The 27,273-nt window shown below is 44.2% G+C and overlaps 1 protein-coding gene across 10 annotated transcripts in view; it reads left to right on the forward strand.

Annotated features, from left to right (window-relative positions):
* LOC147030560 (growth factor receptor-bound protein 10-like) overlaps positions 1-27,273 on the forward strand; it is a 250,037-nt gene that overhangs the window by 78,178 nt on the left and 144,586 nt on the right. For 8 of the 10 annotated variants that reach the window (XM_085874741.1, XM_085874749.1, XM_085874740.1 and 5 more), the window contains one exon: positions 11,078-11,141. In XM_085874741.1, the coding sequence (XP_085730867.1) occupies positions 11,078-11,141 (64 nt within the window). Of the gene's footprint in view, positions 1-11,077; positions 11,142-11,248; positions 11,375-18,685; positions 18,765-27,273 lie in introns of those variants that run through there. The other 2 variants (XM_085874750.1, XM_085874748.1) reach the window with 2 other exon arrangements.

A 27,273-nucleotide genomic window follows, 5' to 3' on the forward strand; every position in this document is an offset into this window, starting at 1 on the left:
GTAAGGCTCGAGCAAAAGGGGAGAGATAAACCGTTGATATGGTGGATACACGCACTCGGTTTGAGGCGTTTGATAATTTAACAAGGAAGCATGGATTGGTGTGCGTTCCACCTGAAGGAATTGCCACCGAAGACATTGTTTTATCAGTGGGGAAAATAATAGGGAATCAAAATGTAAGAGCAGCATCGAAAATGAATTAAAAAAATTGTTGTCTTTGTGTCTGATAAAAAATTTGTTCACGATGTTGCAAGTTCAGGACTAACTACAGAGACTGGTCTCTTTATATTGGCTTCACCAATGGATACCCCATCAATGAGAATTGTTATTTCAAATGTACCCCCGTTTATAACCAATGACAAACTGATGTGTATTCTGTCACGATACGGAACAGTTGTTTAGAAAATCTCGACGATTCCTTTAAGAGCTCGAGATGAACAGATTAAACATGTGATGAGTTTTTGATGCCAGGTTTATATGGTTCTTCCCGATCGAGGTGACGACACCGGTTTAAGCATTTCATTTAAAGTTCCCTTGAACAAGTATGAGTACCAAATGTATGCGACTTCAGCCTCGTTAACATGTTTTAACTGTGGAGCATTTGGACATGTGAAAAGGTTTTGTCCAAAATTATCTTCTGTAAAGTGTGGTGAAGCAGGTCATAATGACACTGACTGTGAAAAGGACATCACCCCGGTTCCAAGAGTAGAGAATAGAGTAACTTCTAATACCCAGACGCTTCCTGTTGTTTCCTCGCACATGAAGACTCAGGGATTTACTCCAGTTCCTAATCCTAAAGAAGTCAACATCTCAGCTTTAGGAGATAATGAAATCCCCCCTGACAATTCAAATGGTTTGGCTGTTGCTGCATGTGGTGTGGAGATGGAGGAGGTTCTCGTTGCTGTGACAAAGAAACAAAGAGCATCCGATATTAGTAGTTCCAACACTTCCGTAAAAAAGGTAGTTTTGGACGAAGATTGTGAAGTTGAGGATGCACCTCAATGTGTTACTCAGGGTTCTCCAAGCTGCATTGAAACTCGGGAGAATGTTTTTGGATTGATTCATGAAGAAAATGATTTTCAAGGATTACTGTGCAACACTGGGAATTTGACGAGTAAAGCAGGTGGTGAGGCTGATGTTGATGGAAAGCTCATTAGCAAGTCGTCACCAGCACTTCCTGCTGAGAACGAGCAGAATGGAGGTGTTTCAGTCCTCACTTCCCCTTCATTGATACAAAATCCCATTCATTATCCTGGTTATTTAACTGAGCCAGTGAACACCAGCCCTCAGGAGCAAGAAACCGAGGTTACTGCTCCGGTTGAACGTACTGAGTACCAGAGTAAAGTTGAGGAACATTCTGGTAAATCTTCAGAGTTGCCAGGACCTGAAATAATAACTGCTCAGACTGATTTATATGACCCAGGTGGTGCCGGGTCTGATTTTTCAGAATCAGATGATGAAGCTGAGGTGACTGAGTTGTCTCAATCTTCATCGTTCATTTGTTCAAGCTGCAAAAGGCATCATGAGGAAGCCTGCTGAATTCAAGTTAACAAAGTCACAGTTTCATCGTCTTCGAAAGGTTGTTACAAAAGCGGGGACTGAAATTTCTCAGCAACCGCTCAAGCCTTTGGATAAACCATGAAAAAGATCATTTTTGGAACCTTAAATATGAATGGCGGTGGAGCAAGTCACATCCGCCAGGTTCAAGTGAAAAGTTTGTTTGATCGTAAACATATAGATGTACTTTTACTCCAGGAAACGCACATAACTGAAGATGTGGAGTATGATTGGTGTTGCCTCTTTAAGGGACAGTGCTTCTTTTGTAATTTGTCTTCTTCTTCTGGTGTGGCATTTTTATTCAGACCTGGGCTCGTACCTGAATCATGCCACTTCCAAGAGGTTATCAAAGGCCGATTCATCTCTCGAGAACTGGTCATCAATCATTTCCATTTTACACTATTCGATATGTATGCGCCCAGTGAGAGTGTAGAACGAAGAGCCTTATTTTTGTCTTTAATCAGACACTTTTGCTCAATTGATCTCAATGATTGTATTTGCATGGGGGGTGATTTTAATTGTACCTTCAAACCTGTTTTAGACAGAAATACAGCAGAACCTCACCCCGAATCCTATGCCGATTTGTATAATTTTTTTAGATCCTCGTGGAGGATCTCAAAGTCTTACTCACGTTGTTGTTCTTCATCCTCTTCTTGTGGACTTTTTTGTTTCACAGCCTACAGTTTTCATCGAAACTTCCTGAAACTTGGCGTATATATGTAAAAATACCCTGCGCAGACAGTAGCCATCTCCGATTTTGAAAATTCCTCCTAGAAAAAAGTTATGACGCCAAAATATCTCCGCTAATGGAAATCGTCTAAAAATTATCTCCGAAACTAGGCAAGCTTTTTGAATTCTGTTTGCGGGAATCGAACAGGGCATTAGCAGAGATGAATTACCGCACATATGATACATCACTATGACGTCATATCAAAATTTATGACGTCATTCCTATTTTTTGACATTTTTGTTTCACAACCCAGAGTTTTCATCGGATCTTCATGAAACTTGCCATGTATATGCAGAAAGCCCACGCGCAGGCAGTAACCATCTCCGATTTTGGAAATTCTTCCTAGAAAAAAAGGTGACATAATATCGCCGCTAATGGAAATCGTCTAAAAATTATCTCTGAAACTAGGCAAGCTTTTTGAATTCTGTTTGCGGGAATCGAACAGGGCCTTAGCAGAGATGAATTACCGCACATATGATGCATCACTATGACGTCATATCAATATTTATGACGTCATTCCTATTTTTTGACATTTTTTGTTTCACAACCCAGAGTTTTCATCGGATCTTCGTGAAACTTGCCATGTATATGCAGAAAGCCCACGCGCAGGCAGTAACCATCTCCGATTTTGGAAATTCTTCCCAGAAAAAAAAGTTGACGTCATAATATCGCCGCTAATGGAAATCGCCTACACCCTTATCTCCGAAACTACGCAAGCTTTTTGAATTCTGTTTGCGGGAATCGAACAGGGCATTAGCAGAGATGAAATACCACACATATGAAATCACTATCACTATGACGTCATATCAATTTTTATGTAGTCATTCCTATTTTTTGTTTCACAACCCAGAGTTTTCATCGGATCTTCGTGAAACTTGCCATGCACAGTATATGCAGAAAGCCCATGGCAGGCAGTGACCATCTCAAATGTTGGAAATTCTTCCAAGCAAAAAAGTTGACGTCATAATATCGCCGCTAATGGAAATTGCCTATACCATTATCTTCGAAACTAGGCAAGCTGTTTGAATTTTGTTTGTGGGAATGAAGCCGGGCATTAGCACAGATAATTTATCACAAACCTGATACAACACAATGACGACATATTCGTTTTATGATGTTATCATTAAGAGGATGAGGATCTTTGCTTATTTGAGCTTGTTTCGGCAATAGGTTTGTTTGATGCATGGTATGTCACTCCAACGAATCTCAATATATGTTGGGACGTTGGGCTAATGGGAGAGCATCCCTCGCTTGACTTGACTGGTGGTACATAAACTCACATTTCAGGACTGCAGTTTTCTCTCCGGTTCACTTTCCATCCTTATTTTCCGATCATAATTTAGTTACCATGGGCCTCTTTTTCCTTCAACCTTCAGATAAAAGTACGTACTGGAAATTCAACACCAATCTTCTTGAAGATACTTCATTTAAAAAAGGCTTCTATACCTTTTGGGCTATCCAACTCTCAAAAACGCCTCTTTTTCTTCATTAGAGTTATGGTGGGACAACACAAAAGCACAGATTAGAGTGTTTTGTCAGCAGTTTGTTTCAAATGTCACCAATATTAAAAATACAACAATGGCTCTGTTAGAAGCTGATATCATACAGTTCGAGAGTGAAGTGGCCAGATATGGAAACAGGAGAGACTACAGGATATTAGTTGAAAAGAGGACCCAATTGAGAGAACTGATGCAAGAGAAAGCAGCAGGGATGTTAATCAGATTGAGGACAAACAACATCAAGGTTTTAGATACTCCCAGCAAATCCTTTTTCCAAATGGATTTTGTCAACAAATCATAAAAGTCGGAATTTCTTATGTATGTATGTATGTATGTATGTATGTATGTATGTATGTATGTGTTGATATATATATATATATATATATATATATATATATATATATATATATATATATATATATATATATATATATATATATATATATATATATATATATATATATAGCCTGGTGTTGGCGCAGTGGTTAGGGCAGTGGCTTGGGATCCAAAAGGTCCTGAGTTCAAGCCCCGTTGAGCCACTGAATGAATACGCCAGGGAGTTGACTCAGCCTGTCATCCTTCCGAGGTTGGCGAAGTGAGTACCAGTGTACTGGGCCCGGTGTATACCCCGGTTAGAATGGGTGGACCATATCCCTGTGTCGTAAGAGGCGACCAGGGTTGCGTCAGGAAGGGCATCCGGCGTAAAACTTGTGCCAAATCATCATGCGGATCATAACAGATGATCCGCTGTGGCGACCCCTAATGGGAGCAGCCGAAAGAAGAAGTATGTATGTATGTTTATATATATATATATATTTTAATAATATTGTTTTGTAATAAAAAGATTCAAAAGTCTCTCTCTCTCTCTCTCTCTCTCTCTCTCTCTCTCTCTCTCTCTCTCTCTCTCTCTCTCTCTCTCTCTCTGTCTCTGTCTCTGTCTCTGTCTCTGTCTCTGTCTCTGTCTCTGTCTCTGTCTCTGTCTCTGTCTCTGTCTCTGTCTCTGTCTCTGTCTCTGTCTCTGTCTCTGTCTCTGTCTCTCTCTCTGTCTCTCTCTGTGTCTCTCTCTGTGTCTCTCTCTGTGTCTCTCTCTGTGTCTCTCTCTGTGTCTCTCTCTCTCTCTCTCTCTCTCTCTCTCTTCTCTTTCTCTTTCTCTTTCTCTTTCTCTTTCTCTTTGTCTTTGTGTTTGTCTTTAACTTTCACTTTCTCTTTCTCTTTCTTTTTCTCTTTCTCTTTCTCTTTTTCTTTCTCTCTTTCTTTCTCTCTTTCTTTCTCTCTTTCTTTCTCTCTCTTTCTCTCTCTTAAAATAATGTAATGCTTTTTTAAAATTATTCTTATTTTTTATGGAGATGTGTACCATGCATGCTGTTGAGTTGAATAATCCTTACTAATAATTTTTATTTGACATTAATTAGATTTTTTTGGGGTCCCTCATCGTGAGTAACACTCGACCCAAACACAGCCAATGGAAATCTGACGCACCAAATCCTGGCAGTGTATAATCAGCAGAGACCCACAGGCCTGATTTCTTCGGCCCATGCAGTTTTTTTGGGGCGGCACGTACCGTGCGTGCTGACGAGCCTGATTAAACCTTACTAATTATTTTTATTCAACATATGATTCGATTTTTCCAGGTCCCTCATCATGAGTAACATTTGACCCAAACAAAGCCAATGGAAATATGACACAACTAACCCAGACAGTGCATAATCAGCAGAGAGCGTAAAGGCCACCAGAAAACCAAGATGGTGGCCATATTATTTTGTCTGGGTGTCATGGCGGGTGGAGTCAATAGAAAGACATGAGTGGGCTCCGGCAGATGTCCGACCAATGGCTGCACATTTCAGAAATCGAGCCCCCCCCCCCAACAAGAACCACAACAACAGCAACAATAACTATCCGAAGCTCTTGTAGACTAAAATAAAAATACAACGGGAATCTGACATACATGTTGTCCATGTCACTCAAATAATACTTGCATGGTTTATAACATCTGGCTGCTTATCTGGATGTTCTTGAGTAAAAGTCAAAATTTTGTGAAACTTCTTCCTTCCTGTAGTGTGATGTTTAAACAGCTATTATCGTTTTTTTTTCCTGATGAGCCTGGGGGGTTAAATATGGCAGTTTTTTGTGACATGCAAGAAGGTGAAAGTTTGTTATTTTGTGACTGTAGTGTTTTCAACCAAAACTGATGACATTCCCTCGTTGCCAAACAAAAAGAAGGGCACTTTTTCATTGTCAAGGTGATCCTCTGGTTGAACAAAGTTATTGGCCGCCAACATTACGACAATATAGTTTGCCATTATGGCGATGCTGCCATAACACTTTAGAGAAGAGAATGTATTGGCAATGTGCCACCACCTTCAGATCATCACAAGAATGTTCAAGTGTTTAGGAGTGGGGAGTATTGCATTGCCAGATAAATGCCATTGCAATTCCTCCCGGACAATCGCATTGGTGCATGACTGCACAAGACACAGGTGTGTACCAGGAGGAGAAAGCACAGAGTTTGGAAAGTGCATTAAGCTACCATGCAACATCAAATCGCCATGGAAATAGACTTCTGCTGACTGTCACCAAAAGGGCATTTGGAGATGGATGGTGGCGTCTGTTAAGTACCTCGTCTGTAGATGTACCGACCTTTGAACTGTGACTTCAAAAGATCCTCGTGAATGTTTGTGATGACTTGGTGGAAAGCTTTGCCTTTGGTTTCCAGAGTGGGCGCAAGCCTGGAGAAAAAAGTAGGAATTTCTCTAATTCTTTTTGGAATTCTCTTACCAAGTGTTTGCATAATATCGTGATGAACATTAAAAAAACAAACGTATCGTCTTTAATAACTTTCATTTTCCATTCGCTTCTCGGCCGACCATTTTCTGTATTAAGATTATTTTTAAAATTTTAACATTTATTTAAATTTAATAATTTAAACCCATTTCAAACTAAATCATTCACAATGAGTGCAAAAAAGCGGAAGTATCTTGACAAATATATTCGATTTGGATTTGTGTTCCTCCAAAAGGGTGACAGAGGTACCCCAGTGCGTAATATGCTACAAGACTCTGAGCAATGATGGCATGTGGCCCACACGCTTGGAACGCCACTTGAAGACAATGCATCCTGCTCTAGCTGCCAAACCAAAGGCATTCTTTGAAACAAAAAGGCAGTCCTTGAAGCAAGCCAAGATGGACAGCAGTGGAGCATTTCAGCAACAGACTTCACAGGTTGTTGAGGCTTCCTATGAGATCGCCATGTTGATTGCAAAGAGCAAAAAGAGCCATAACATCAGAGAGACTCTCATAAAACCAAGTGTACTGTGTGCAGCAGAGCTCGTTCTGGGGAAGGATAGTGCAAACAAGCTTTCCCAAATCTCTCTATCAAACGATACTGTCAAGGGAAGGATCGATGAAATGTCTCAAGACATCAAAGATCGAGTTCTCGACCAAGTAAGAGCTTCTCCTGTATTTGCCATCCAGTTGGACGAAACGACTGATGTTGCTCAGTGTTCTCAGCTACTGATGTATGCTTGTTTCGTGTCAGGCAATAGTGTAAAAGAGGAAATGTTCTTCTGCCATCCCATGGAAAGTTATACAACAGCAACAGATATTTTTCAAGTGGTATCAAACTTCTTCCAGGAAAATCAACTTTCGTGGGACTCACTGGTAGTGGTGTGCACTGATGGAGCTCCGGCCATGCTTGGTTTGCAATCTGGTTTCATAACAAGACTGAAAGGAAAAAGTCCATCTGCTATCGGTATGCACTGCATCCTTCATCGTGAAGCCTTAGCATCAAAAACTCTACCTGCTGAAATGAGGGATGTCATGACCCTGGCTATCAAGGCAGTCAACTTCATCAAAGCTGGAGCCTTAAACAGTCATCTCTTCAAACAGCTGTGTGGATATGGATTCTGAACATCAAGCCTTGCTTTTCCACACAAATGTACGATGGCTTTCGAAGGGAAACATGCTTGAACGGCTTTATGAACTATGACAAGAAGTGGCAACATTTCTATATTCGCAGCAGCAAGCAGATCTCCATGACAAGTTCCAGTCTGAAGGATTTTTGCGATCTCTAGCTTACCTGGTGGACATCTTTGAAGTGCTGAATGCCATCAAACTCAAACTCCAAGGGGAAAACGTCAACATAATCATGAACCATGACATCATTCGAGCCTTCATTGCCAAACTCGACCTCTGGAAATGTCGAATTCAGGATGGAAATACAGCCAGTTTTGCTAACTTGGATTCTGCTCTCATTCACAGTTACCTTGATTCTGAGTTATAGAAACAAATAATTATTCATCTGACTGAATTGAAAGCAGAATTCATCAGATACTTTCCAGATATAGATGAGAAGCACGAAGCCTGGAAATTCATTGGGAACCCATTTCAATGTGAAGTCGCTGATATTTCAGACAAAGTGCAAGTGGAGTTTCTTGAGTTAAAGTTCAACTCCTCGGCTGAAGAAGACTTCAAAAAACTGGATCTCGCGACGTTCTGGGTCACGTACCTTCCTGTTTACCCTTTGTTCTCACATCAAGCTCTTCGGATTCTGACAATGTTTGGAACAACGTATCTTTGTGAAGCTGCATTTTCCACGCTCGTTGCTGTCAAGACCAAGTACAGAAACAAACTGAACGTTGAAGGGGACTTGCGTTGTGCTCTCTCTGGCATTCAACCACGCATTCAAGATTTGGTAGCAAAGAAGCAATGTCAGGTATCTCATTAAATATGCTGTGTATGTGAGTGTTGCTCATACAGAATTCTTTGTTCAATAAAAAGACTAAAAACACGCATATTTTTTCAGTTTTTCCTTTTAATCCAGGAGGGATTTTTAATCATTTGCTTGAAGATGTGAGGGGGGGGGGAGCATGGAGGCAAGGACCAACTACTGGAGTACTGGAGGGACTGTGGTGGTAAAAGGGTTAAGAACCACTGTTCTAAGGTGATAATTATAACGAGTGCAATGTTTCCTGTAGGAAAGCCAGTTGGCGTTCCAATACTGCAGGTGATTCCAAGTAGCTCGTTAGACCATTTGAGACCATAAATATACATATAGAAAAAAATGTATATATATATATATATATATATATATATATATATATATATATATATATATATATATAAATACACACTTCCGGTCTAAAGTTTTAGAACACCCCCATTTTTGCAGTTTTTACTGAAATTTAAGCAGTTCAAGTCCAGTGAATAACCTGTAATGGTACAAAGCTCAGCGGTAAACTGCCAGAGGTTAAAAAAAGTTTAGGTGACCAAAAACTGAAAAATAATGTAAATTTCAGAGTTGTTAAAAAGGCCCTTTTCAGGAAACAAGTAATGGGTTAGCAACTGCAGCTGTTCTGCAGCAATGGAAGTAAATTAAGCTTAGAAAGTTGACGCAAACAATTCCTACAGGTGTCCCAACTTTTGTTGATAAGTTACAAACCCTCTGTCTGTATAAAATCAGTGTTGGAACAGACTGTGTTGCTAAACACTCTGAACATTATTTGGACAATATTGCACTGCAGGAAGTAGTATATTGCTATCATAATGGCGATGAAAAGACAATGAACAAAGGAAGATAGACAGACCATTATAACCCTTAAAAGTGTAGGTCTTTCCTTTAGAGAAATTGCAAAGAAGCCAAGGTGTCGGTGAGTACAGTTTCCTACACCATCAAAAGACACTTGGAAACTGGAGGAAACTCTGACAGGAAGAGGTCCGGTAGACCCAAAGCCACAACACAATCAGAAGACAAGTTTCTGAGAGTCAACAGCTTGTGTGATAGGCGGCTCACAGGACAGGAGCTTCAAGCACAGCTTTACATTGGTCGAAGTAAGGAAGACTCAGTTTCAACTGTGAAGAGAAGACTTCGAGCTGCAGGTTTGACAGGTCAAGTGGCAGTAAGAAAGCCATTGCTAAGATGGCAAAATAAGAAAAAGAAGCTTGCCTGGGCCATGAAGCACCGCCAGTGGACTACTCAAAACTGTAAGAAGGTCTTATGGACCGATGAATCAAAATTTGAAATCTTCGGTTCATCACGCAGGGTTTTTGTACACCGTCGAGTAGGAGAAAGGATGGTTCCTCAGTGTGTGACACCAACTGTCAAACATGGAGGAGGAAGCGTGATGATCTGGGACTCTTTTGTTGGATCCAGAGTCGTCGACTGGCACCCTGAACCAAAAGGGCTACCACAGCATCTTGCAGTGACATGCAATGCCCTCTGGTCTAAGCATAGTTGGTCAGGGGTTCATCCTACAGCAAGATAACGACCCAAAACATACCTCCACGCAATGTCAGAACTACCTTAGAAGAAAAGAACAAGACGGTAGGCTTCAAATCATGGAATGGCCAGCAGTCTTCATACTAAAACCCCATCGAGCTGGTTTAGGATGAACTGGACAGAAGGGTGAAAGCAAAGCAACCGACAAGTGCAACTCATTTGTGGGAACTTCTGCAACAGTGTTGGGAAGAACTTTCTGAACAATATTTGATTTTCATTGTCGAAAGAATGCCACGAGTATGTTCGGCTGTTATATCTACAAAAGATGGCTACTTTGTTGAGTCAAAAATTAAGATTAAATTTTGTTCAACAAAACGATTCCACGATTTCTTTTTTTATCTGCAATTGTTTATTTGTTCGATGCTTTAATTTCAGAGTACATTGAAACATTAAACTGCTTAAATTTCAGTAAAAACTGTAAAAATGGCGGTGTTTTGAAACTTTTGACCGGTAGAGTATGTATGTTACAGATGCATAAAATGGCGGAAGGAATTGGATTTGGGGGGAATTAAAATTTCGAAAATAGGGAAGGGAAAGGTTTTTGAGAAAATTTTGAGAAAATTTGAAGGAAGGGCAGAAATGAAAAGGATGTTGGGAGAGGAGTGAGGTCATGGAGAGGAAAGATTTGTATGAGTAATAAGGATGTCAATTTTGCATGTTACCTCATGGTACCCCAAGTATGATTCCTGTCAGGGTCGCATATCTGGGAGATGGGGTTCAAGATGGGGGGGGGGAGACCCCAATTCTCTCCATGTACATGTGTATCGTATTGTGCCACCTGGTGGAAGCCGGTATGACATGCGATGGTAAAATATGCTGCGGACATCATATAAATGTAGGGATGGGACGGATTAACCCATCCATAAGGATGGGTTCTTTGTTAGTATTCATAATTGTCTGTGGGCCTTCTGAGATCCATCAGTTGCCTTTTTGACCTAAATTAATTGCTGCGTAAATACAGTCTACAGGAAATTGTCGTGTTTCGTTTTCGCTGATGTGTGCTTGTTGCCTTTGTGCACAGGAAGAAGCTGCCGACGAGGTTTCTCACCAAATTGCAAGGAAGTGTGACTCTCCCACCAGACCAGGTTTGGCTATGTTTCTGGTATGCGCAGTTGCTTCACTCGTAGATCATGAACTATGGATTGTATGGGTTTCTTTGTAATGTTGTTGCACCATGGGTTTCTGTCCACAGTTGTGATTTTGAAGAATGCTTGACAAAACTGGGATGCCCCACAGCTAACCACACTTGATTTTAAAGCACCGATCTTGACTGTGCCGCGAGGACGTTTTGTCATTGCATATCAAAATTGGTCTTCAAGTACGTATACTGCTGCCCAGTGTATCCTAAATGTATAGAAGCCTGTTGATAGATTTTGTAATGTGTGGATTTGTTTTTGTTCTCTTGTGGTTCATGCAGGACTTTGAACGTTAATTAAATGTAAGACACAATACTGTAAAGAAGATTGTTGCTGAACATCCTGGGCATGTGGTTCTCGAAAAAAAAAAATCTTTCTCACCTCTGCTATGTTATTTCAAATGAATCGTTAGTATATCTTTAAGTTGAACGCACTCGGTTGAGCTCATAACTCTGCCAGGCTGAACAGCTTCCGTCTTGTATCCCACCGATGGGCCGGAACTTAATCCGGACCTGAACCAAAATCAATTCGGCTTGTTCTTGTCAACGAACCAATTCGTCCACCAAGTTTTGTCATTGACTCGTCAACAACTTTTTGAAATATAGTGCTTTCTATCATTTTTGGCCCAATCTCTCAATGTTGAGGAATCGCTTCAAAAATGAAAAAAAAACCTCTCGTGTCCGGATACGGATAGTCACCAAAATCGAAAAAAAATCCATTATTCTCATGCATCACAATGTTTTGGACGAATCCATGTCTTTTTGAGATATTGTGCTCAATATCGTTGTTAGCCCGATGACTCAATGATGAAGAATCACTTTAAAAATTATCACATCCAGATCCGGATCTTCACCAAAAATCGATTCGATTCGTCCTTGTCACACACCCAACCTGTCCACCAAATTTCGTCCAAACTTGTCCACACCTTTTGAGATATCCTCCTCACAGACGGACAAACAGACAGGGGTGAAAACAAAACCTCAGTCCACCATATGTGGCGGAGGTGATTATGAGGCTCATGACCCTTGTAGGTTTTTGAAAGGTTTGTATGAGTCCCATTGTCTAATGGGGAACAGTTTGATGATGAAATAAGAGGTATGACGAGTAATCTAACACTGTAATGCTAATCTGGATTTCTCTTGTGCTCTCTAACCACTTTGTGCTTTCCCTTCTCTGCCTATACATTGTATATGGCTAATGGAGGAGGTTCTATCTATCTATATGTGTATATATATATATATATATATATATATATATATATATATATATATATATGTAACATGCAGGACAAGGACTTCTTATTCTTTCTCAATTCCCTTTATATGGGGTGAGGCCTAATGGTACCTTGCGGCTGCTGCCCTGCCTTTTGTATAATACTCCTCCACTGCCCTCTATCTCCAGCTAACTCTCGGCAAAGAACATCGGGAGATTTCGGTGAACTTTTACATGAATTGCAATTGCATTTGGCAACTCTGAACAAATCAACACAGTGCTGTTTATGGGATGTGAAGCTGGGATCCCCAGCATCATGAGCTGCCTATGTGCTCAGTTGTAATGGCACGATGGCCAATCTTTATTTCTTTATTGGTTGAATGCATTCTGCTTTTATGGAGGTTCATGAAATCGCAGAACAGCGGGTAATAAAGGGTGACCAGACACAAAGTGGGGTGAAGGGGAAACGGGAGAGCGAGAATCTACGGATGCACCACAACATGAGGGGAGAAGTGGCAGGTGAAATTGTCTCAGGATCTCGGTGGGTGGAGTAGAGCTCAGAGGTAGAAATGGGAGAAAACATGAAGTTGTGGTGAGCAGCTGTTAGTTGATGTTGTGGTGTTAGGGTTTGTTCGATGGTTAGTTATGGTGAGCAGCATGTTGTGTGGATTGCATGTCATCTAAATTCCAGAATCCCAATTGCATTTGATTTTTGAACATGGCTTGCCAGTTTACTGTGTTGAGCAAGACGAATTGCTTAACACACACAGTTCATCTTGCAAACCATAATTTAGCAAAAATAAGTAATTTCTGAAATGACATCAGCATGCTCCTTTGTCACTACCTGACCTTTGTCACTCATGCCAGGTACATTTGATATGAGGAGCTTTGTTCTTGGGGCCACAAGTGGCTCCGTGGATGCTTTTGATGGACTTGTAATATTGTAGCTCTTCATGTTCTTTGACATTGCAACAAGATCAACTTATAGCAGATCTATCAGATTATTTCACAGGCTTGCAAGATGAGAAGTGCTTGTTATACTGCACAGTAGTTGGAAGGTTGGAGGCTGGCACAGCATCGCAGCTCGAAGTATGTGCTGTATTTTCGATCTTGCACAGAACAAAAGTGGAGGACAGAGCGGTTTCTAAATGTAGTGGGAAATCTATACTATAAAAGTGAAAATCTTAATATATATCTGTTTGTTTGTTTGTTTATATAGAGTACGCTGCAAAAACAAAACAAACAACGACTGTAACCCAATCCAACTGAATGTTGCATGTTGCCTTAGGGTACCCCAAGTGTGGTTTCCATCAGTGCAGCATATCTGGAATAGGGGGTTCAAGGTGGTAAGACCCCAATTCTCTCTGTGTAAATGTGTATCGTGAAGCACCCCCGGTCGTAGCTGGTATTACAGATCATCTTCGCATGTGCAGAACGTTTAAACAACTTTTAACAATATGCATTACGGTGATGTTGAAATCCGAGTGAGAATAATTCAAAATTTTCCAAATGTTTCATTTTGCTCAATTTAAATGGAGGTTAAAATCAAAGCAAACCACCACGAGCTTCGTAGCAAAGCGGAAGTGATTTTCTTTTCTTTCTTTGTTTGTTGTGCCATATATAAGCAGCCAGGTTGGCTGATGAATATGGGTGGCAGGATGGCCGAGACTCAGAGACAGATTTAAGTTTAACAGCCCTCGGGATGTTTGAGTAGTCGAGGCCCCGACCACGCTCAACACCAACCTTGAAATGTAGTGGGAAGAGAAATTTTTTTTTAAAAAGAGCATTACTGTGTATAGTTTTTATACTTTACAAATTTAAAAAGAGCATAGATCTATAAACATTTAACGACAACACTTTTTTTAAAAAAAACTGAAGATAAATTAAAAGTAAAAATATTTTAAACTAGAAGAGCACTTGCTAGAGCTCATACTTCCACCAAGCTGATGGGCTGGATCTGGATTTGGACCTGAACTAAAATTTAATTGGCTTGTTTTGGTCACATAACCAACTCATTCTCCAAGTTTCGTCCGAATCCGTCCATCACATTTTCAGATATCGTGCAATATATCGTTTTAGTCCGATCATCTCAGTGGTGAAAAATCACTTTAAAATTCTCAGATCCGGATTCTTATCGTCACATCTTCACCAAAATCGAATAGTTTTTGTCCTTTTTGTATAGCCAAGCTCTCTACCAAGGTTCGTTTGAATCCGTCCATAACTTTTTGAGATATTTTGTTCACAAACAAGCGGACAGGGGTGAAAAAAAATCCGTCCACGTTTGCTAATTATCACTTAGGTAATGGTCAGGTCAGGTATGGGAGCATGCGCCAGAGCAGCGCGTCGCTGCATCCACTTTCTGCCGGTACTCCAGGGGCCTCCGTCTGGCTATCCCCCAGATGGCTTAGAGCTTAAAAAAAGTGATGTATCGAACTGATAAAGTGATTTTGACGGAACGTTTACACAAATTTATCAAAAACTGGACGGGGAAAGTCGAATTGCCAGCCTTGCATAGCAGATGTGACCCCATATACCATTTCCCTTGCTCTGCTACCTTTGAGTCAACAAGGGAATAAATAATACCAGCTTTATAAATAAATAAATGTATCGTGTGTTTTTTTGTGGGCCACTGGGAGTTTGGTCTCTGGACAAATGTCCCATTGGTCCTTCCCTAAATTTGGCCCTGCCTAGACTCTGGAGTCTAGAGGTATGCACACTTGCTTCTACGCTGTCTAGCCTGGGTCTGAATCTCGGCCCAGCTATAAACTGTCATCTCTGGCTTTCACAGGTAGGGTGTGTGCCATCGTTAAAATTGGTGTCCTATCTGCTAGCATTAGTTGGTGGACATGAAATATCCCACAGCGTCCTTCGCGAAGAGCAGGCGATCTATCGCCGGCACCATCGCCAAATTACAAATTCCTGCCGAGCCTTCGTCGAAGGTCAAGCCTGGCCAGCCAGTTCGTGTAATAATTGAGCCAAACTTTTCTCCAGCCAACCCCTCAATAATGTGGGAATAATTGTAGTCATTAAGAATAATAAGAGAAAGAATAAAAATTTGGCTGATGAAGGTGATGTCAGATGACTTCAGGCAAACGATAGGGTGAATAAAGCGGAATGTTTGTGAAGTCCAACAAGCTGTCTTTTAATTAAATCTGTTGGCGAAGTGAAAGGTAAAAAAAAAAAAAGTCTTGCATTCTATAAAATATTTTCAAGTGTTTATATGTTACTGTTTCACTGCTGAACCGTACCACTTTTATGCCCCAACTTTTGAGTGTCGGTAATTCAGAATCTTGGCACGTTTTAATTGATTACACGTTGGCCACGTTGTCCGTTTTGAGGTCGAAGGCCACTATAAACTCTGCATTGGAATGAGGGGTCGGGCATTGCTTCCCCCGGCCTGCAAGCAAGAGATAACCACCATGAGGCCAATAACTCCATAGCTTTTCAATGTCCAACAACAAACCCCCCACTGGGAAAATCTCACCCATCCCCCCCTCTCTCTCTCTCTCTCTGGGCAGCGCCAAGTAGCCCCTGCGAGTATCCTATAAAGTAATCCTTTTTGTCAAAATGCCTGTAAATTGTATTGTCTCACCCTTGTTAGGGAAGTCTTGGGTTGGAGAGGGGAGGGTCCATAAATCTTTAATTTGTTGTGGTTGGAGGGAGGAGGTGCGGTGGATGTAAAAACACATCTGAGTAGAAGGGCACTCGGCGGAGCACACACCTCCGCCACATAATGCCTGATCCACGAGAACATATCGGACCCAATACATTTTTGAAATATGCTATATACAGTACTATATCGTTTTTCACCCCATCTCTCAATGGTGAAGAATCACTTTCAAAACTAAATAATTTTCGTATCCAGATTTGGATCTTCCCCAAAATCAAATCAATTCATCCTTGCGACACACACACACACACACACACACACACACACACACACACACACACACACACACACACACACACACACACACACACACACACACACACACACACACACACACACACACACACACACACACATTGTGTCCACCATAGTTCATCTGAATCCGTACACAATTTTTTGAGCTATCATGCTATATATTGTTTTTGGCCCAATCTCTCAACGTTGAAGAATCACTTAAAAAAATTCTAGTAGTCGGATCTGGATCTGGATCTTCACCAAAATCGAATCAGTTCATCCTTGTCACACACCTGTCCCCAAAATTTCATCCGGATCCATCCACAACTTTTTCCTGCACACAAACAAACACAGACAGAAAGGGGTGAAAACATCACCTCCTTCACCTTAGTAATGGTGGAGGTAATGATGTATGAACATATATTTGACGAGCGGTGTTTCATTACTTTTGGGAAATACTTTTTAATGAAGTGTTTGTAAATATTAATGGAGGCCTGCACTCTGGACGTTGGCACGTTCATGACAAATCGTCAAACGTTTCTCGACTATAACCAATCTTGGACAGGTCCCCAGTCCACCACAGGATACTTGAACGAAGGTGGTGGTAATATATAATCGGTTCAGGGCACTGACAATGATTCGCCACCTCCGCGGGCAAGACGTCACGTGATGTTTAACATCCCCCAGTGTTGACAGGTTGATCCTCCGGCTTGACGTTCTACCGCGGGACGGCACGCACATCGATGCGCCGCCCTTCCTGCGAAACACCTGGGTGATACTTTACAGCAAGGCCAAGACGCTAACCCAAATGAGACAGCTCAGAGGCCAGTGTGTATAACCTATTAAGCTAACCTAGTAACCATTTGTAAATCGACATTTTGATTTTCTTGCAATTGCAGGGCTCCGCTGTGTCTTTGATCATGGCAAAGGTGTTCTTGGACTTCTGAAGCCTGGGTGGCCGCAATTTTTTTACTTACGAAATCTAAAGATTTCGTAAGTATATTGATGACTTCCGTCATCTGTTTGTGTGTTTGTGTGTTTGTGTGTTTGTGTGTTTGTGTGTTTGTGTGTTTGTGTGTTTGTGTGTTTGTGTGTTTGTGTGTTTGTGTGTGTGTGTGGTTTGTTTGTGTGTGTGTTTGTGTTTGTTTTTAAGCACGATAACTCGAACGGAAGAAGCTCCCAATGTCAAATTACACCACGTGATTCAGGAGGGTGGTGGTTAACGCTGATTAGATTTTGGTCAAAATCGATCAAAGGTCAAGGTCACAGTGAGGTCAAACATTCGATTTTTGATGGTTTGGTACAGAATCATCGTCGAAACTTGTGGTTTGCGTCGCTACCTTCTCGAGAGACAGCTTTTATTAGACAAGGTCAGAGGTCAATTTGACGATTTCGTAAGTACCAGTCTATGACTGCTTGTTTGTTTGTTTGTTTGTTTTTAAGGAAATGCAACAGCAGGGGGCAGCATATCCTAAGACTGTGAAATCCACTTTCCAGTTTGAGATGGCAACTCAGATGCTTCAATTATTTTTTATTTATCTATTTATTTATTTTTTGCTCTGTTGTGTTCTAAAGTGCAATGTTTGAGATCAAGAGGAAAGCCTTGGTGATTACAGTTGGGGGCACTATTCTGAAAGTGACCACATGTTTTGCCAAAACGCTCTTTGGAAGAGGGAGAGAGGGAGGGATTTATATTTATTTGTTTTTCCTGGTGATGAGGTTGTGAGGAAGTTTATGCCAAATTTTTTTTTTCTCTTACTAATTGGCTACTTTTTCTTTTTTGGTTTTTCCATAGTTGTCGGCTGTTGACGTATGTTCTCCCGCGTTTCGGGAAAGGCTAATAAACAGTGGCTCCTGCTTTTCCTGGGCTGTCGATTTTGTGTTGGCAGGCGAGCCAATTATAGTTACTTTGATCTATCATCTGCGCGACCGTACAATTTGCGAACCGAGGAAGACGAGCGAAACCGAAGGATTACGGGACTCGCAGTACTATGTAGGGAGACTTGGGGACCGAGCATTGTGAGAGGTGGTGGTATTGCAAGCACTCTGGCTCAAGAAAAAAAAAAGAAAGAAAGAAAAAAAACTGTGAAAATTTTCATTACAACGTTTGTTTTTATTTCACAGACTTCCTCGCCATACCCTCACCCAAACACCATTTCTTTAGCCAACCATTGTGTGCTCATGGCGCAGTGGAAGCGCAAAAGTATACAGAGTTCCCAAGTCTCCCGTAGAGGAAACGTGGGTTTTCCTGCCTGCATAGTTGGGGGAGTAGAGGGTTGTCTAAAGTGGTGGTGGTGGGCTGTGTATGTGCCCAAGACAAAATTGTATATGCTAATTAACACCCCCCCCCCCTCTCCATATCTCATATTTGTGAAAGGCCAGTTTGGAGAGACCCCTGTCGTGACGGTTCTGGGTTTTGTGGCTGCATTGCACTCAGGTGTTTGGCATGATTTCAGGTACAGTAGATGTGCTGCTGATTTGTAGTTTTGTTCTTGATGTTTGTGTTATGCATCATGAGAGCTTCCTTGCTTTGTTTTTTTTTCTTCTTCTTGTTTTTAAAAAGTTTAATTTCCTCATCATGTGATCAATTGCATCCTCAATGACCATTACCATGTTGGGTGTGCACCTGGTGTTGGCTTAATGGTTAGGGTGGTGGGCTTGGGATCCTCGGATCCTGAGAGAAAATCCCACTTGACTGTTGAATTAATACCAGGAGGGGTTGACTCTGCCTGTCATCCTTCCGAGGTCGGCAAAATGAGTGCCAGCCTACTGGTATCCTGTGTCAGAGTGGCGACCCGTCCAGGATTGTTCCCAACAGCATAGGATACTGCTCAATAGCCTAGGACAAGGTCCTCCTGGTGAGGCGGGTGTTTGGATGTGGACACCCAGCAGGACGAAAAAAACCAAACCTGTCAAAGGGTGTAGGAGCTCCTTGTGAGCAATGGCCATCCATATCTGGTGCCCATATGCGTCTGCGGATGTCCTCCTGCAGTGGGTTACTTTTCCTCATAGGATAGTGGTAGGATTTGTACTCCGGCCACCATAAAACACTTAAATCTGCAAAAAAAAAAAAAAAATACACGCGAAGTGGTGTGTGGCGAGGTGGTGCTAAGGTGTCGTCCACCAGTCTGCAGTCTCCTCGGGTTAACCTGAGGCGGTACCTTTGGGTGGGTGCCTAGAATGTCCCATCTCTAAGAAATGGGATTGGGCCAGGCATCCGCCTGGGGGATGGCCAGACGGAGTCCCCTGGAGTACCAGTGGAAAGTGGATGCAGCGACACACTGTGGTGCATACTTCCCATATTTGTATGTATGTAGTCATCAATGGCTGCCTCTGACAGACACCCACCCACCACCTACCTTTCCTTGCTGGTATTCCTTGTCACCACTGAAGGCGAGAAGCAGCAGCCAGACACGATGCACTTAAAGTTTCGAACTCTGAAGTTCATCCCCTCGACAACAAGATGAATGAACCACTGCAAACTCAACGGCTCAATAATCGGAAGTCAGAACCCTTTCAGTAAGGCAGCCCAATTTTATGTCGATGCTGACAGCTCAGAGAGCAGAAACACAGTGGCTCCTCTCAGAGTGGAAAAGGAGGCAACCTGAAGGCAGACTGCAGCATCTGCCACCCTTTTCGACCTCTCCAGCTGGCAGCAGACTTCCAAGAAAGGAGTGGTGTCACCTGAACAGATTGTGTTCATCCATTGGAGACTTTTAGGCTTGCATGTACACCGAGAACCTGGCTGACAAAGCAAGCTGAGATTGTGGAGAGTCCCAAACTGCAGAACACTTAGTGGAAGGGTGTTCCATCCCCGAGTTGGTAGGAGGTTGGAATGCTCTTGCACGGTTTGATCAGCAGGCTGGAAAATGGTTGAGATCTGCTGGTTTTACATCTTGAATGCCTGATGATTGGACCACGCAAAAGAAGAAGCAGCATTGTAAGATGCCGTGTTGATTAACATGCACAGCTGCAATGACACTTGTTTCATATGATTTGTACAACCAAGCGACCCAATCGCAACAATGATGTGTGCGATGTAGCTTCACGGTTGCCCCCAATTTACAGTTGAACCCAATTTTGCACCAATGCCGTATTTTATTCCAGCAAATTGACAATCCTGAACTTTTCGTGATGAATGTATGAATGTTGATGAATTTTAAAGGTAGAGTAATATTTGTTTGTGTTGTGGCTCATGTTAACTGAAAGATGGGACGTGACTTTTTGCTGTGTAAAAGATCCAGGTTGAGTGGAGTTTTTGTCCAAAACTTCAAAATGGCCTGCATGGCTTTGATGATATTGTGACGTCCACGGGACTTGAACAGTCCCGCCAACGTAGAATGAGCCGAAACGATGGAGGCGATTTATTTGTTTATAACCCAAACATGGCGGTTCTAATCGGTCTGCTGCAAACGGGACGAGGAAGGTGGCACGAGTCACTTTTCACTGAGTTGATGATGTTTATTCCTTTTTTTATAATCACCAGAAATAACAAGACTCGGCAAGAAGAGGGATCCGGGGCGATTTGACTGGATGGTGTGGGATCGGGCGTGGGGAAAAACACAGACAATTCCAATGAATATACAGTTCTCAATCCCTCTAAGGCGCCAAGCAGACACACACACACACACACACACACACACACACACACACACACACACACACACACACACACACACACACACACACACACACACACACACACACACAAAACGTAGCTATCTCTGGTGGTCAGGCTGGACGGTGGTGTGGACGCAACTGTCCCTGGATCGGCGCCGGACGAGCCGGCCTTGCTCTCGCCAGGGGGGAGGGGCAGGAGAAACCGCGGTGCTGTCGACCTCCTGGTCCTGGCCCAAGTTCGCCCACAGCCGCCAGGGAACCAGCTCCCGCACCAAGCCGCGAGCAGGAGAGGGAGGCAGGTCCACCCGCCGCCCGCTCCCGTATTCCGAGTCAGCAGAACCCTAGAGCCAACCAAAGCGAGGCACGAGGCTCGGCAAGGCTCCCAGGCACGATCAAGAGCACGATCAAGAGCACGGTCGACTCAGCACAGCCACCAGGACGCTCTCTGCCGCCACAGGTTCCACACCAAAAAAAACACGAGCGTTCTGGTTGTAATCTTCTTCTTCTTTCTTTTCGACCCCGAACAGAACCATTTTATCCTTCTTCCTCGTCACTCCCAATCGAGCCGTTTATTGGCCCACCGCCATCGCCTTCCGCCAATCGTGATCACGGGGCGGAGCCATCCTCTGCACTGTCCTGTGACGTCATGGCCAATCTTCAGAGAATACCAAAAGGGGTTTACGCAGACACACTTACCCTATCCCGTGTCCCTATCTAATTACGTGACATTTATCATTTCCCCCTTGAAGAAATGAACATTTACTAGACAACTTATCACCACTGAATTGCTACTTATTACATCGAGATCCTGGTAAACTCGAACAGCATGGCATACCTAATTAAACATCCTAATTACCCTTTGAATGCATACCCCCCCCCCTCAAACGTAACACTGCCCCCTCCTCTGGTACCGCAGCTCCTGCAAGGTATATCACAGGCGCTACCGTACCAGCCTTAACACTTACTGACTCACACCTAATTAACCTAACGAAATAAAGTAGGAGGGGCAATGGGCAGCGAGTCGCAGCTAACTTACCTATCCTGCTTAATGTACTACCCCCTTATGGCCTTATCCTCGCCTAAACAATCATTCGTTTTTTTATTTTTATTTTTTTTATTTTATCACATGAGAGCACTGAGCGAAGTTGCACTCCATCCTCCGGATCATCGCTCTTGCCCAGCACTCTTCCAGTGATCTGGGGAGGGGAAACAAAAGGTTCCACAAAAACACAACACTTATACTTTACATTCCTACTCTAAGCCTTAACGACACTATTCACAGGATATTTACACTTGACCGCCTCCCCCAGTGGATGCTAATAGACCCAGCGTTTCCTGGGGAGCCAATTTTCAAATTTGCTTGCCCCAAAATTATGCGGACATCATGCCCTTGCTGCACCTGTCAAGTTGTGCGGGATCGAGTGGGACTCACACATCTTCACAACACTCACACCATGGTCATCATCACATTTCTAGGTCATGGTCCTCATTTTAATCATGCAGGCTGAATCCCATCGTGGCCGTGGGGTGGGTTACCACAAGATGATGGGGGCATCTCAGGTGCAACCATGCCCACAGGTAAGCTTTAGTCCAACCCGGACGTTTCTCCGCCCCGCTCCCTTTGATTCCCTCCCCCCTGGTAGCCATCAGCTCTAATCCCGTACAACACTCTGGAAGGGGTCTCACTGGCTCCTCTGGCCTTCCTGGGTCGCCAAGGTCCTACCCGCCTTGGTCACCCAACCAGACCCTCTCCCAGTTGCCTCCAGACACTGTCACCATTAACCACCAGGTGGTGAATCTCCTTGAAGGGGGTCGCAATTCCCGCTCACCGTGAGCTTCAGCAATCCCTGTGGACAAGCACATCATCCCCACCCACAAAACCCACATGACTCCCCCACCCCATCGGCCTTACATGTGACACCTGCATTTCTAACACTTCACCGACCATGACCTTCCCTGTTACCACACCATGCCCAATAAAAAAACAATGTGTGCACCATACATTTCACTTCTTCACTTAAAACAACTCACACAGCACTTCTCACCCGATCCACGCACCAGCCATTGGACAGCCACTTGTGCCCGCTTTGTTACCAATTACCCACTGTCCCGATTGTCACTCTAAAACCCAGCAGAACTTACAAACACAAGCCAATTTTCCCACAATTAATTTTTTTTTTAACCAAAGGAGGCACTTCGCCACTATCTCAGCAGCCGAGCATGGCCCTATATGCTCAGCCCAATCTAGTTTCCCCGACCCCCAACAGTGATTTCCGGACTCGACCTATGTAACGGCATCTCGGATAGACCTGGCGGTTCAGCAGGAGGATTCATCCTCTGAAGCATTTGGGTAATGCCAATTTCTCCCAGCCCCCCTACCTGATCCTGAATCTCCGCCTGTCGGATCGTCACCGATGGCCTCTCGGGCACCCAACCCGGCCGACTCCACGAGGCCAGCCTGGCCGCGCACTCGGCCGCTCGGTGAACGGTGGGTGGGTCCTGTAACTCCACTAGCGCTCGGACCTCAGGGTCAGGAAGAGCAGCTAAAAATTTCTCTAGTGCCAGTCTGTCCCATGCCTCCACTGTAAGGTCCCGATACGCGATCCTGACTGATTGGTAAATGTCCTGTGCCAGCTCCTGCACCGTCTCACCCGGCTTTAATCTGCTGTGCTGGAGCTGGGCCCGCACCAGATCACAGTTTGCCGCGAACCCAAACCGACGGCTCAACGCCTCGCAAATGTGGGAGCTGGTCAACATCCCCTCCGCAATGACGTTTAACACATCTGCGGCTGGTCCCCGCAACGTTGCCACCAAATTCCCTGTACGTTCCTGCTCATTCCACCCGTTTAGTCGGGAAATGCACTCAAATTGCGTCAGAAAAGCTTCAACACTCCCTGACCCGTCGAAATTTACCAGGGGGATCACTTTTACGGTGGCCCGCTTCTCAGTTTCTCCCTTGTCCGAATCCAGCCCAGGGATCAAACACCCTTGTGGCTGCGTATCCAATTTCGGAGCCCACTGTGGCCAAAGATGTTTTGTGGTGAGGGTCTCATGGGTCAATTTTGCCTCCTGTTCCAAACGTTGAATGGACTGATTCACCTCTTCCCGCAGGATCTTCTGGGCCCGCACAACCTCCTCCAAGGCTCCGTCGCGAGTTTGTAGCTGCTCCTCAACCAACCCGGACACTCTACTTACAAAAGGCGGCTCTACCAGGCCTTTATCCAAGACTTCATCTTGGCTCATAATTTTATCCTGTTCGTCCAAACGAGCCTCCAATCCTTTTACCTCCTCCGCCAAATTCATCCCTTGCTTCCTCAGCTCTCCCCACTCTTCAACTTGCAGCTGCATACGAGCATCCACACAGGCACGATGACGTTCCAGGCTTTCATCCACTTTATCAACCCGAATGTTCGTGGCATCAATTTTACCTACCAATTTTTTCCGTATATTTTCCCCCTCCAATGTAATTTCTACCTTTGTTTCCTCCAATCTATCCTCGAATTTACTTTGTATTTCCCCCAATTTAACATCTACACACTCCTGCATCTCAGTTTTCATTTTCTCCATCTTTTCCCCCAATTCATCCCTCATGAAATCAATCCGTGCACCCAACTGTTCCCCCATTACCCCCAATTGATCTGTCATTTCTGCCCCCTGTGCCGTCATTTTTGCCATTTGTGCCGTCATTTCTGCCCTCTGTGCCACGAATTGATTTGCCATTTGTACCGTCATGTCCCCTATTAAACGTTCCAACAGTGTCTGGATCGTCATCGCACCGGTTTCCGGCGCTGCCGGCCCCGTTACGGGCGATGAAGCACGGCCCACGCTCGGAATGGGGGAGGTTCCAACCCTACCCCCGTCTCTCCCTTCTTCCCCCGACTCGCTGCCAGACACGTGGCCTTCCTCCTCAAACATCTGCACATCCGCCATGGTGCAGAAGTCCCGTTTGCCGCCAATTAATTTAAATTTGAAAAATCCCGCCAAAATTTTTCCGCGCTCGCGCGCTTTTCTGAAGTAATTTTATATTCCAATTCGTGGCGAGATTTTAATCTTGGTATATTCTCCCGATACCAAATATAATTTAGAGGGGTTCGAACATCCAACACCCTGACACCAATGTGACGTCCACGGGACTTGAACAGTCCCGCCAACGTAGAATGAGCCGAAACGATGGAGGCGGTTTATTTGTTTATAACCCAAACATGGCGGTTCTAATCGCTCCACCGCAAACGGGACGAGGAAGGTGGCACGAGTCACTTTTCACTGAGTTGATGATGTTTATTTGTTTTTCTAATTATTACCAGAAATAACAAGACTCGGCAAGAAGAGGGATCCGGGGAGATTCGACGGGATGGTGTGGGATCGGGCGTGGGGAAAAACACAGACAATTCCAATGAATATACAGTTCTCAATCCCTCTAAGGCGCCAAGCAGACACACACACACACACACACACAAAACGTAGCTATCTCTGGTGGTCAGGCTGGATCGTGGTGTGGACGCAACTGTCCCTGGATCGGCGCCGGACGAGCCGGCCTTGCTCTCGCCAGGGGGGGGGGGCAGGAGAAACCGCGGTGCTGTCGACCTCCTGGTCCTGGCCCAAGTTCGCCCACAGCCGCCTGGGAACCAGCTCCCGCGCCAAGCCGCGAGCAGGAGAGGGAGGCAGGTCCACCCGCCGCCCGCTCCCGTATTCCGAGTCAGCAGAACCCTAGAGCCAACCAAAGCGAGGAACGAGGCTCGGCAAGGCTCCCAGGCACGATCAAGAGCACGATCAAGAGCACGGTCGGCTCAGCACAGCCACCAGGATGCTCTCTGCCGCCACAGGTTCCACACCAAAAAAAACACGAGCGTTCTGGTTGTAATCTTCTTCTTCTTTCTTTTCGACCCCGAACAGAACCTTTTTATCCTTCTTCCTCGTCACTCCCAATCGAGCCGTTTATTGGCCCACCGCCATCGCCTTCCGCCAATCATGATCACGGGGCGGAGCCATCCTCTGCACTGTCCTGTGACGTCACGGCCAGTCTTCAGAGAATACCAAAAGGGGTTTACACAGACACACTTACCCTATCCCGTGTCCCTATCTAATTACGTGACATTTATCATTTCCCCCTTGAAGAAATGAACATTTACGAGACAACTTATCACCACTGAATTGCGACTTATTACATCGAGATCCTGGTAAACTCGAACAGCATGGCATACCTAATTAAACATCCTAATTACCCTTTGAATGCAACCCCCCCCCCCCTCAAACGTAACAATATTTTTATGAATGGTCTCTTCATTAAACTGTTTTGGTGGTTATCATGACACCAATGGAATTGCCTTAAGTTTACCTTCAGTTGATTGTTGAAGAATGGATCCCTTTAGGAATCCCCATGTTTGATTTTTGTTTTCTTTCCTTCTCCAATATCCACCTGTCCATCTCTCTCTCTCTCTCTCTCTCTCTCTCTCTCTCTCTCTCTCTCTCTCTCTCTCTCTCTCTCTCTCTCTCTCTCTCTCTCTCTCTCACCCTCTCGCCCTCACGCCCTCTCGCCCTCTCGCCCTCTCGCCCTCTCGCCCTCTCGCCCTCTCGCCCTCTCGCCCTCTCGCCCTCTCGCCCTCTCGCCCTCTCGCCCTCTCGCCCTCTCGCCCTCTCGATTGCTCTCTCTCTCTCTCTCTCTCTCTCTCTCTCTCTCTCTCTCTCTCCTCTCTCCCCTCTCCCCTCTCCCCTCTCTCCTCTCTCCTCTCTCCTCTCCCCTCTCTCCTCTCCCCTCTCTCCTCTCCCCTCTCTCCTCTCTCCTCTCTCCTCTCTCCTCTCTCCTCTCTCCTCTCTCCTCTCTCCTCTCTCCTCTCCCCTCTCTCCTCTCTCCTCTCTCCTCTCTCCTCTCTCCTCTCTCCTCTCTCCTCTCTCCTCTCTCCTCTCTCCTCTCTTCTCTCTTCTCTCTTTCCCCTCCCACAATTGCACAGCTGTTGCTCGCTTGGCACGCACGTGCAATCGCGAAGGCCTGTTGCTCAGTTCCTGGTGGTACGCGTGGAGCCTGTGTTGCTTTCTCCTTTCTCTCTTCTCATCGTCTAAATGTTTTAGTTTTCGTTTTCTCTTGACCCCCTTTCTCCTTGTTTTCTCTTTTCCATTGAGTGAGAGAGAGAAAGAGAGTGCGCACGGTAGGTGGAGTTCGGGTTTCTCAGAACCCCTCGCGGTTTTGAGGCCTGGTTTCCATCCGACGTGTTTTGTTAGTTTTTGCCATCGCTTTGGCTCCTTTAAACGATTCTTGGACCTCGTCCATATTATTATCATTAGTATTATTATTTTCCTCCATTTGCCAGCGTCGCTTGTGTATTCCTTTTATTTTTATTTTTTCCATTT

This window comes from Eptatretus burgeri, chromosome 3, assembly GCF_056783735.1.
Source record: "Eptatretus burgeri isolate ZD-2024b chromosome 3, Ebu_testis_v1, whole genome shotgun sequence".
Taxonomy (NCBI): Eukaryota; Metazoa; Chordata; class Myxini; order Myxiniformes; family Myxinidae; genus Eptatretus; species Eptatretus burgeri.